This window comes from Gadus macrocephalus, chromosome 11 (genome assembly GCF_031168955.1).
Source record: "Gadus macrocephalus chromosome 11, ASM3116895v1".
In the NCBI taxonomy this organism is placed as follows: domain Eukaryota; kingdom Metazoa; phylum Chordata; class Actinopteri; order Gadiformes; family Gadidae; genus Gadus; species Gadus macrocephalus.
The window spans coordinates 17,434,334-17,446,901 of NC_082392.1; the positions used below are offsets into that span (position 1 = coordinate 17,434,334).

At 44.5% G+C, this 12,568-nt stretch overlaps 1 protein-coding gene and 1 long non-coding RNA gene across 2 annotated transcripts in view; both read right to left on the bottom strand.

The window, feature by feature from the left end:
* Positions 1–12,568, bottom strand: part of LOC132467918 (uncharacterized) — a 185,981-nt gene that overhangs the window by 151,608 nt on the left and 21,805 nt on the right. The window lies entirely within an intron of this gene.
* The window catches only part of adgrb1a (adhesion G protein-coupled receptor B1a), a 78,667-nt gene that overhangs the window by 51,243 nt on the left and 14,856 nt on the right, over positions 1–12,568 (bottom strand). Inside the window, exon 2 of the mRNA XM_060065252.1 lies at positions 3,624–4,621. Within this exon, the coding sequence (XP_059921235.1) occupies positions 3,624–4,398 (775 nt within the window). The 5' untranslated portion in view covers positions 4,399–4,621. The remainder of the gene's footprint in view (positions 1–3,623; positions 4,622–12,568) is intronic.

Sequence of the window (12,568 nt, forward strand, 5' to 3'; positions counted from 1 at the left end):
CAGATAAGACCAGTGTGTGCTGAAGTCTAAGAGTATGTGGTGTTAAAACAAAGGTCAGGCGCCACATAAACTGAGCAGCATGCATCTTGACCTATGCTGAACACGCTCCCCTTCCCTCTCCCTGCTTTATCTCTCTCTTCTCCTTCCCTTTCAGTCATTCAACATTTTGTTATTGTTTCTCCCTTGCTGTTATTGCGCCTGATGTTTTTTCTCATCAATTCACCGATATGTTCAACCCCGTGCTTTTTTCTCTCTTTCCCTCTCACTCTCCCTCTCGCTGTCTGTCTGTCTCTCTTTCTCCCCCTTATCTCCCTGATCCATCCTTTAATCAGTCACTGCCTCCCCCGCTGTCCACTGTGGAGTGAGGAATGAATCTTCTCCCTCCATGTGGCGGATCAGAGAGTATACACGCACATACACACATGCACGCACACACGCGCTCAATGACTCACATAACCACACACACACATAAATCTGCTCCAGTGATTGCTCTGAACGCCTGCTATATGGCCCGTGGTCTTGCTGGCCACTGATGGGCTGATTGAACCAGACACACAGCCAGGACCCTCCTCCCGTCTCCTGTCTGATGCTGCAGAGCTACACCTGTGGCTGGGTCTTGCGAAGCTGAGATATGATGGGGTGGGTTGGTGGGTGGTGGGGGGGGTTGCATGTGACTGGAGTGGTGGTCTTGACGTCCTTCATACAGCTGTGGCTTGGATGACATGTAGCTCTTTTCCAGTCCGTTGCGCTCATCCAGTCTGGGCTCCTTCAGCATCTGCAGCACCGTTTCTCTTTTGCCCTCATCGCAATCTGCCGGGTCGACCTCATCTGTCCTCCATTCCTCCACTCCCATCCGGTCACTTCCTCTCAGCTCCTTACATTCAGCTCCCAGTAACAGCCCCCCTTAGCTCTCCACACATATTCACGCACAAACCTTGTACACACAAATACGCACCCAAACCCTCTTGTTCATTCTGTTCTGCTAGTTCTACAATCAGCTGCATATTCATTTAAGGTTTCATTAGCCGCCAATTACTCAGCAGTGCATCATCAGCAGCATCAGCAACATCAGCGTAGGGATGGTCATGATAAATCGACGATCGACTAATTGATCATTAAGAATTTCGTCAATGACGTACATTTTTCATCGATAAGTAATGCTGAAAAATATCTTCACACAGTGTGTCTTCTTACAATTACCATTCGTAGTGTTGTTCAGCAGAGAAATAGTCTGCAAAAGACGTTGACGTTGCTTAGCAACCGGACACGCTGGGGTTGATAAAATACCGGACTACTTGCGGAGTGGAAAGAAAGACGTGAATCAGGCAAAAAATTCACTTTCCTTGACAGCGGTCCAGTTCGGTGTACATGAAAGTACAGACGGACCAATTGCGAACTACTGCAACTGCTGCTGCCATCTCTCAAAGTTAAAAAGTAGCCGTACCCACCCCAAATCAATCGGAATAAGTGTATGCATGTCTATTATAGTGGACTTCACCAGCTCTTCTATTCCGCATGGAAATCTATTCCAATCAGAGAATTGTATTCCGATTAGCCGCGTTTATATGGACACTTGATGACTATATGCTCTGTAAGGTGACCTTGGGTGTCTTGAAAGGCGCCTCTAAATTAAATGTATTATTATTATTATTATTACTTCTGATCCGATTAGATTTATAATCGGAATAGATCTATTCCTATCATGCAATCCGAATGTATTGTTTATATGGCATTTACAAAAGTGGTAAGCGTACGTCCGTGTGTCTTTCTGAGCTGGGGGGCCCATGTAGACACAGGAGAATTAGCGTTACATTTTCATTGCATTCAGATAGCATATTAATGGTTAATTTTAATATAAAAATATTAATGATTATTTGAAAATGTATCGTTAATTCTCCTGGCTATCAACTAAGACAATTTAATAGAATGCCCATCCCTAATCAGCAGTAGTAAAGCTCTGTGAGGCTTATGAGAATCTGTGCAGCTCTGTGGAGCTGTGTGAAGCTCTTTGGAGCTCTGTGGAGCTCTGTGGAGCTCTGTGAAACTTAGGAGAGCTGTGTGAGGCTCTCTGAAGCTCTCTGGAGCTCTGTGGAGCTCTGTGAAGCTCTGTGAAGCTTGGTCACGCTTTGTGGGGCTCTGTGAAGCTGGGTCACGCTCTGTGATGCTCTCTTGAGTTCTGTTCAGCTCCATGAAGCTAAGTGGAGCTCCGTGAAGCTCTGTAAAACTTGGTCGAGCTCTGTTGAGCTCAGGGAAGATCTCTGACGCTCTGTTTAGCTTTTCGAGGCTCTGTTTGTTGCTCACAATATTCTGACGCTCAAGCTTGTTTCACTCCTTCTTTCTTTCCTTACTTCCCTCCTTCCACCCTCCCTTCCTTCCTTCTTTCCTTCCTTCCCTACTGCCCGACTTTTTTCATTTTCTCTACCGCTATGGTACGTTAAGGTGCAAACATTGCCCCCACACCACCTACTGCAGGCACGGCTGCAAAGCATCACAAGCCGGATTATGTAAGGAGATGCTAACTCAAGGGAGAGGTGGGGAAGGAGGTGGGTGGGGTGTCAAGGTGGTGTTTGGATGTAAGACGCAGCGCACACGGTCTCACGGTGGAGACTGCGGGGGTGGCGGAGAGACAAGGGAGACACCAACAAGTGCAACCATCGCAGCTCAGCTGTCCGTGTGGAGGCTGCAGGCGCCTCTTTATAGAACTGCAATCGCTGGAAAATATCGTTCTGGAGATAGAGAGACCGTGGGGAGAGTGCTTAGGAAACGCCCCACTGCCACCTCCTCCCCCTCCCTCCAAGCACCACTCCCCCCCCCCCCCCCCCCCCCCCCCTCCATCAGGACATATATCCCTGGTCAATGCAGGGAGTAAGATGTCAGACCACATCCTGTCTTGGGAATGGTGAGAGGGGGCAGGGTGTAGGGGGGATGCAGCCAATCAGGCAGCATCAATCAGGCTATAGCGAGTTGAAGTTACAGCTAAATCCTGTTTATCTTCCTCCCCTCTCTCTCTCTCTCTCTCTCTCTCTCTCTCTCTCTCTCTCTCTCTCTCTCTCTCTCTCTCTTGCTCTCTCTCTCTCTCTCTCTTGCCACATTACCGCCCCCACCCAGCTCTGAGTGTCCCTGAAGCGATCTCATATCAACCCCTATGATGCTCCTCTTCTTCTCTCCTTCCTCCGCAAGCCTCCCGACAGGCTGATTCGGTGTCCCTCCCTCAGGCCTCCCGAGCCAGGCCCGGGTGGTGGCGCTGATCCGGCAAGGTCAAGGAAATCGCCTTCCATCAGATGAAATCTAAAACCGCAATTTGTCTCAGCGCTTTGCCGCCTTTCATCTTCCTTCCCATTTTCTTCTTTTTGTCTTCAATTCCATCGCTTTCAAGAACCCAGTGACCCCAGTGCCCGAGCTGCCGACATCCAAACAATCTAATTTATTATATTCTCATTCACTAAAGTCTAATTGGAAAATAGCGTTTGAATTTTAAATGACAATAAACCAAGGGAACATTTAAATAACCGCAATGCACCAGAGGACAGCGGGACACATCAATCAACCCTTTCAATCGGCCGATAAACATTGATCCAATACCCAATTCAACACAATTTAGATTGAACATTTAGAGCACTCACCTTGAACCTCTACATCCTTCTCCTTGGCCCCGGGTATACAGTCCGCCTGGAAAACGCCGTTGTGGTCGCAGCTATCCGGCTGGAGCGGCTGTAGCGGCTGTAGCGGAGGTCCCCAGCAGAGGCAGGGCGTCTGCATGATGCCGCATGGTCTGCTGGAGGTGCTGGACGTCAGGCAGTCCTTCAGCCACTGGCACAGCATCTGGCAGGCGGGCATGCTGGGGTTCCGCTTGCCCACCACCAGGTACTCCGTCTTGAACTCCCCGGCGTCCGATGGCGCCCCGCCCTTTACGGCCACGCCCCGCCCGCCCACCCTCAACGGCGCCTTCCTCATCTGCAGAAACTGTTTCCCCGCCTCCAGGAACGCCACGGGGGCCGCGTCGGCGTCGCACAGCCTCACCACCTCGTCGAAGCTCTCCACGCCCAGGTAGGTGCGCGTGGTCTCCAGGAAGGACTCGAACTGGAAGGTGCGGAGCTGGGAGGGGGCGCAGCCGTCCGTGGGCTTGGTCACCTTGAGGAACACGGTGTAGCGCCGCGGGTCGGGGTTCTGCAGGGTCCACGAACAGGGCACGGCGGGGAACACCTGGGACGACAGGAAGAAGCCGAAGAAGCGGCTCTGGACCAGGGTGGCGCAGCTGTCCGACTCGGGGCCGGAGGGCGAGGCTCGGCACAGGCGGCCCGTCAGCAGCATCAGAGCCGAGGACGACAGGTAGAGCGCCAGCATGGAGAGGGACGTCCGCCCCGCGCGGGGAGCTCCGGGACCGCAGCGGGCTGGCATCGTTTCCGACTGAGTGAGGCGCCGACGCGGGCTGAGGAGCTGCGGGGGTAAGGCAGCGGGCTCCGTGGGTCTGGGGGTGGGAAGGGAAGGGGGTGAAAGGCCCGGCGACTGGGTTGGGGGACGGGGTGGGGGGAAAGGGGGGAGGGGGAGTTGAAACTGTGGCTTTCAGAGACGCTGGGTGTCGCCCATGATCGCGTCGCAGAGCCCAAGGTTTCACAGGAACCTGTGGATGTCAAAAAGGAGTAAGGACGTAAATGTTTACAACAGTTCACACTTTGGTATGTTTACAACACAGTGATCGCTGTCTGCTCTGCTTTGAACTGAGAGCGGGAGCCATAACGTGGCCCACGCAGAACAAAGAAGAACAAAATGGGTTGATGGAGAGGGAAATGTTTGGCTACGTTTCTGTTCATTACGCAAGTTCAGGCTGGTCTCTTCCTGGGAGAGGAACACTCCCCTCAGACGTCTGCGCTCTTATTTTCACTGCCAACTCATTAGTTTATCCAATTAACAGGCACTGAATTATAAAAATGGGAACACCTGCAGCCTTTCATGACTGTACTTTGTTGGGGATGAAGTCATCGAAAGCAATGCAGTGATCTGTAATGGTCCTTCTCTCTCTCTCTCTCTATCCTCTACACGGATATACAGAATAGTAGAATAATATAGTATAATAGTTAATTAGCACACACGCACACCCCCACACACACACACACAAAGAAAAACAAAAAAATATGTATTATCTTTTTTTTCTTAATTGGCTATCACCCATGGTTGATTCACCATATCTTTGATGTTAATATTATTTACTTTTATTCAAAATATCTGCAGGTGGCAAACAAATTGGTTTCTGTGATGGAAACAAATAATTAACTTGACTTAATCACTTGCACAAACTTTTTTGATTAAAACAATTTCAAAAGTCCACTTCTGCTTCTTAAAATAAGCACGATACAGTGACGCTAAATAAATGAGTTTTTAGTAGATGTTATAATAGACATGGTGGCAGATGACTTGCTGCAATGGGTGTGAACTTCGGTTTAATCACAGAAGGGCAGTTTATAAATTTGAATTAAAAGGTGACCTCAGTGGGAAGACCAAGGTCAGATACAGCCATCCAGCTTCGGTATGGTCTAGCCAACAACAATGATATCACTGCAGCCCTTTTCCATGACTTTCAAAGGGATTTTGTATGCTTTGTGATAACATTGTTTTCTTATTTTTCTTTTTCATTAACAAGTCTAAATCAAACAACTCAGTTGTTTAATTCACTGATAAATTATGATTTGTTTGTTTTTTTCCATTTCTTTCTATTAATTATAATCACTTTTGTATTGCAGCCAAAAAGCCAAGATATTTAGAAGTGCTGTTCAAAGATAAGATCTATGCTGGTGATCAGCAGCATCCACTACATCATGTCAGACCTTAATAACAACCAGGCGCACGCTGCCAGGTTGTTGTCATTGGATTTCTGTCCGGCTTCCAAGACACCGATTTCTGATGGAGGCAAACTGCCACTGCTCAATGTGCGCTGTCGTCAAGGACACCAATACCGTGTAGCTTTGCACCAATCAATCATAATGATCTGACACAGTTGCCAAGGGAGATTAAAAGAACCTGGGGACGGGGGAAAGAGATGGAGAACGTGTATTAAAATAATTGTGTTGGGAAGAACATGTTATTTTAAGATGTTGTTTAATTACAAAGATAAAGGAAGCGTGTACTGGGTTTGTACCCTCCAGTACAGCACAGATGTAACCGGAGGCAGTGTCAGTAAACGATAATTTAAATGTTATGCTGATTAGGTTGTGCGTCACCTGAACTGGAGAAACATGTCGCTTAGCAAAACCAACACAATTGTGTGACGTTAATGTGAAATTCGGCACCACAAACAACACAATTGCCTGTGTACATCTTTTGGTAATCCATTGTGTAAAATCCAGAGTGTATGTCAATGTTCGGAGTCAATAGGTTCAATCTTTATAATGTTTTAAATTGTAAATCCTCCATCACATTATTTTGCATGAAGAGGGTTAATAGAGGGCATGCAAACCAGTCTGACAGCAGCACTATAAAAAGCCCTCAATGTTCAGCTTGGTAAATATGCAACATTACTTAAAATACATTCAATAAATGGTTTATGAAATTTCCTTCTAAATATTTAAATTACGCTCAAGTCTGCTAAACAAACACGATAAAGTTGGCCGATCTCATTTCCATGATGAAAAAAAAAATCGGGACCAATTAAAAACTGAAAGCACCTCCCTGAGCCTAATAAAAACTAACTTTAAGAAGTAATTCACATTATGGCAATGAACAGACCTTGGTTATGTTAATCTACAGAGCTGTCAATCATTTGTGGTTTGTGTTTTAATCAAAGGTATTTTGCTACGTAGCCTATTTAAGGTTATAGGGGTGCGAAGAAGAAATCGGACGACGGGTTACATTCAGGGGCGTAGCCAGGACATTATTACTGTGGTGGCCAGCTCGGGCCAGTCTTATATTTGGGGTGGCACTTGATTGTCAACGGGGGGAAATATGACACTTTCAATAAGAATAATAAGTCAAAGCTAGATCAAACTAATAGTGCATATATTTCAGTTATCTTTAGACCGTTTTCCCGTTCAGGATTTTTTCATTTTATTTTTTTCAGACTCGGGGGGGCCAGCGGGGTGGCCAACCTCTGACCAGGGCCCCCCCCCCCCCTGGCCCCCATGTGGCTACGCCCCTGGTTACATTTAACCTTCTAGCTGGTTGCATCAGATGACTGTGTCTTAAGTCTACGTCAACAAATTGAAATACATTTCATTTCATTCCCCATCTTGTTGACTATGAGGTGGCATGGTGTTGGCAGGGTAGCACGTAGGGATGGCTAGCAAAGCAAACATACAGCCTCCACCTCCAGCTCCTTTGCTGCTTGAAAGTTGAGTCTGGGATTATATTCACCAACATTACATATTACCAAACAAAATATCATCCAAAATGTTATTTGGCTGATATAGGAGTGAATTGAATCAAATTAAATAATTAATAATCTACTTTAAGCCACCACATGCACATTACATCTCGCCATACATCGGTATACTTTGGGCAACTCTGGGATACTATGTAACATTTCACTTCGGTTACTAATAGTTGAATTACTATCGGATGGAATGTTCTGGAAATGTAGTTATGGCGATCACAATGTAGTTATGATGATTCCAAATGTAGTTGTGGTTATCACAGCAGACACATGTATGTTCCTTGTATAAAGCATGAAAAGTCTCACTAAAATATATTTTTTTACCTCTGCGGTGTGGTCTACAAATAAATAGTACATTAATCTGATTAGCCATTCGAAACACCTTCGGACATATTATGATTTCCTTATTTCAACGACATTATTCGGCCATCTTGTTTCTGTACATATTGGCAGGTCGGGCCACAATGATCTTAATGAGGGTTTCATGGTGAGGCCCTTCAGGTTCACCATGGTCTGCACCGCCTCCCCTCCACCACCTGTTATTATGAATTCCTCAATGCTATGTTTAATGTATGGTGATTGTGATTCTGGCCTGCACGACGCTGCTGGTCTCCCCTCATTACAGAGCCCTGTCCTGACACGCAAACACACACAAACCCCAAAAGCACACAGACACCCCCCCACTCACACACACACATTTCAACATAAAGACCCCCTAAGCGCACACACACACATACACAAAAATACCCCCTACACACACACACACACACACACACACACACACACACACACACACACACACACACACACACACACACACACACAAACACAAAGAGCCCCTACACTCACACACACACACACACACACACACACACACACACACACACACACACACACACACACACACACACACACACACACACACACACACACACACACATGTTTCCCCCTTCTCCTACAGCCATACACACACATACAAAACCATCCCCATTTCCAGTACACAAAAAACAGAGACACTCACCTAATAAGGATCTCACAGAAAATCACAAAGATCACAAACACACAGACAGACACACATCCTCCCCTACACACACACACACACACACACACACACACACACACACACACACACACACACACACACACACACACACACACACACACACACAGCCTTTATATGGATCTCACACGCAGACAAAAAGATCCCAAAGATACAGACACACACATCCTCCTTCCCCTACACTCAAACAGAACAAGACTTAAAAAATACTGAGATACTTAACAAGTATAAAAGTGAGGCATGTATGGCACTGTGAATATGAAGGTGGATTTATTTTGTTTAGTGTCATGACTTCGCAGTTAATATGTATAAAATATACAGGAATTCATTATGACAATAATAATTACAATAATTATAAAAAATAAATAAAGATCCTGAGGGACCTACGAAAAAACGAAGAAATAGAACATAGCATAAAAAGGGTAGGTGCATATCCAAGTGCTTCAACCTTCACCTTTCGATCAGTACTATTGATAAGCAATGTCAATGCAGAAATGAAGATGACAACTTTGTCTTTTTTTTTTTGTGTTTAACTTATGTATATATGTAATGTTGTGAATCTATGTGCTCGAAATAAACTAAAGTACACTAAACTAAACACACACAAACACCCCTAATATGGATCTCACACACAAACACAAAGATCCCAAACACACAGACAAACACACATCCCCCTTCCCCCTTCAAACGCACACACAGACACACCACTAATATGGATCTGGAGTTTGAGGAGCTCAACCTGACACCGGGGAGGTATATGACACGATCTTATCTCGGCCAGAATATTAGGGTTAACGCAACCCACCAGTAACCATTAGACATTAAAAAGACATTCCCCCTCAAGCGTTTTTACCTGAATTAATTTGCAAAAATTGCTTCAATGTATGAAGAGAGAATTGTCTCATAATTATTAATCCCAATATGCGTCGATCTATGTGTTGTGAAAGTTAACTTGTGAATTGTTAATCTACATTTGAATTATTGTGCTATCATATCATATATTTCTACAATTGCATAAACATTCATGTTTATGAATCCAGGATGTGCATTTTCCACGTATACATAAAACAAGTATAAATAGTTTTTCTTTGTAGATATAGTAGTTCAATACAATCAAATAAGAGAAGACATCAAACTACATCAATGACATCAAATGAGGCCCCTGATCCACAAATGCACATTCAACAGTTCCCAAGAAGTTGTTTGTCTTCTTTACTAAAACAAATGTGTATGCATATACGAAAAACGATTTTTATTTTCTTTAGGACACTAATCAACTTTAATAAGACACAAGTTGACTCCTTTAAGCAGTAAAAATTATTATGAGGCAAATCTCGCTCTATATCAAAGCAGTGGCCCGTAGAGGACGAGATCAGCACATCTAACCTGCATGTACGCATTTACCCAAGGCAGCGTTCTTCTCATCCAGACAAGAGGAAGAGAGAAAGTTTTGTTGTAGTTTTAGCACTGCGCGGCCCCGGGGTAATTCATTCCTTTTAAGCCTGTGGGCACGACAGCAAGCAATTAAGACAACAAAGGTGTTGCATTAGCTAGCAGAGAGGCGAACAGGGAATCTATGCAAACACGGCGACGGCCCCTGTCGGTAAGCCAGTTACAATACCCCAATCATGGAGAGATACCTCCCTCCTGCCAGATTCTCCCTGTATGACAGAGACATAAAGAGACTGTGACAGACATACACAGAGAGAGAGAGAGAGAGAGAGAGAGAGAGAGAGAGAGAGAGAGAGAGAGAGAGAGGGGGGGGGAGAGAGAGAGAGAGAGAGAGAGAGAGAGAGAGAGAGAGAGAGAGAGAGAGAGAGAGAGAGAGAGATATGAGGAGAAACACGCGCTGATGAGAAAATGATAGTCAGAGGGAGGTTTGCAGCTCCTCACCACAGCAGCACCAGGATTAGAGGATGATTAGCTGGGGCCACAAAGGAGTCGGCGTTCACATTCATTACCAGGCCCGGGATGACAAAAAAAAAAAAACGCCTGAGTCGCAGCGGCGCCTCTGCTATGAAAATACAGATTGCCACACAATTATCTGTCTGCCTTGTTGCATTGTTTATCGTTTCACGGGCAAGATAATTTAGCAGGAAAATCAATTATGGTGGCTCTTTTGGATTGTGAAGCTGTTTACCCGGGGAATTCCATTGATTTCCGAAGCCTTTGATATTTCGCCTAGTCTGAGATTGTTTCTATGAAATAGTGTTCGACAGGTGGAGAGATGGAAATAGAGTTGGAGTAAGAAAGGGGTGACTTCCCATCGTTCTCTCCTGGTGTTTTCTACTTGTGACCCTTTACAGTAAAGGCACATTAATTAATCATTGATTAACATTTGTTAATGCAGCGATAAGCATTATTATATAGCATTAGCATAGGGGTTAGGGTAAGGGTTTGGGTTAGTGGGTTATGCTTATAAATAATGTATACATTAATATCTTAGTACTAGGGCACAAAACTAATATAATCAAATTTTCAGCTGGAACATTTTCTTTTTGACCATTTTGTGTATTTTTTAAGGCGAAATCTCTGTTACAAAGTGTTTTTGGGGAGAGACATGCAGCATAAATACATCATGTTTTCAAACTCAAAAATAATCTTTTGAATAATCGTGATTTCAATATTGACCATAATAATCGTTATGATTTTTGCCATAATCGAGCAGTCCTACTTCGTACCCTTATTGTTAATGTTTCCTGCTACTAATTGGTTTGGTTTCAGGAAAGGCAATTTTCAAGTCCTTGTTGAATTATATAAATGCACGGATAAACATGTTTACTTTGATTGCCTTAAATTCACCCGTTTATATTTATTAAAAAAATATGACCCTTCGTCTCTGAACCAAATGAAAAATGAAAAGTAATATTGACGGTCAAACACGTTCAACCGCCTCACTGTTCCAAACAGAGTACTCATGTCCCGCCCCGCCCGTCCCCCTGACCGCTGGGACAGTACCCCCTCAGTGTCTCTCCAAGCCCTGGAAGTCTGTGTGAGATGGTGAATGTGTTTACTATGGAAAATGTCAAAGCTTTCTCATAAGCAGAGTCCACCACTTAAACACGTACACGCATTGCACACACACATGCATGCATGCGCACACATGCACACACACACACACACACACACACACACACACACACACACACACACACACACACACACACACACACACACACACACACACACACACACACACACACACACACACACACACGCGCGCACACACACACACAGTTATACACCATTGTTCAGACTTTCATTTCATTAAAGGTCCCACTGTGCTCCATGTTTAATTGATGAAAATGTTCTTGGAAGGCAAAATAATTGGAACCATCCAGTAACATGGACAGGTTTATGTATCTCCCTCCTCAGGGGTGGGGAATTACATGATCCAGATGCAAACGATGAAGATAATAAATATCCCGAAAATCCAAATTGATAGTGTCTTTGAAGTATTATTTTGTAATGTTGTTTTACTGTGAAATAGCTTTGGCAATGAGTTGGACGACTTCCCTCGGAGCTTAGAACCGCCAGAGTGTGGACACATCAGGATGGGTCACGTTCTTCGGTCGATTGGGCAACGCTTTATAAATCACAGCGGAATGCCTCTGAGAAACGTCACAATTGAGCAGCAACAGTAGGTGCCCAAACTGAAGCCAGCAAAACATGTCTGGGATCAATCTACACACACGTGTTTGGTTGTATGGTGTACGCATGGGCAAGGATCCCTTGGGGGAAAAGTCCCCTTCAACGTCTGAAAACCCTGTAGTGGTCCCCCCCAATAGAAAATATTTTTAAATAAATAATGTAATTACAGATATATAATTAATTGAAGCCGACTCTGCTTTTTTAATAACTCACACTTAAAACACTTTTTATAGGTTTTATCTTGATGTCCCCCCTACGTATCCTACCCAGTGGTCTGAACCGTTGCATATACTATTGGATCATTATACCTCTATGCCCGTTTAAAAAAAAGAAGAAGAATATTGCCGCATTTGTGGATGCGTGGCTTTGTAAAATACATAAATATGTATAGTGATGGCCTAAAAGTGATTAATTAATATATATTTGAAGCTACTACTAATGGCTGTGTGTCTGTTACAGCACAGCAGATAATATGATATACATTAGCGATATTA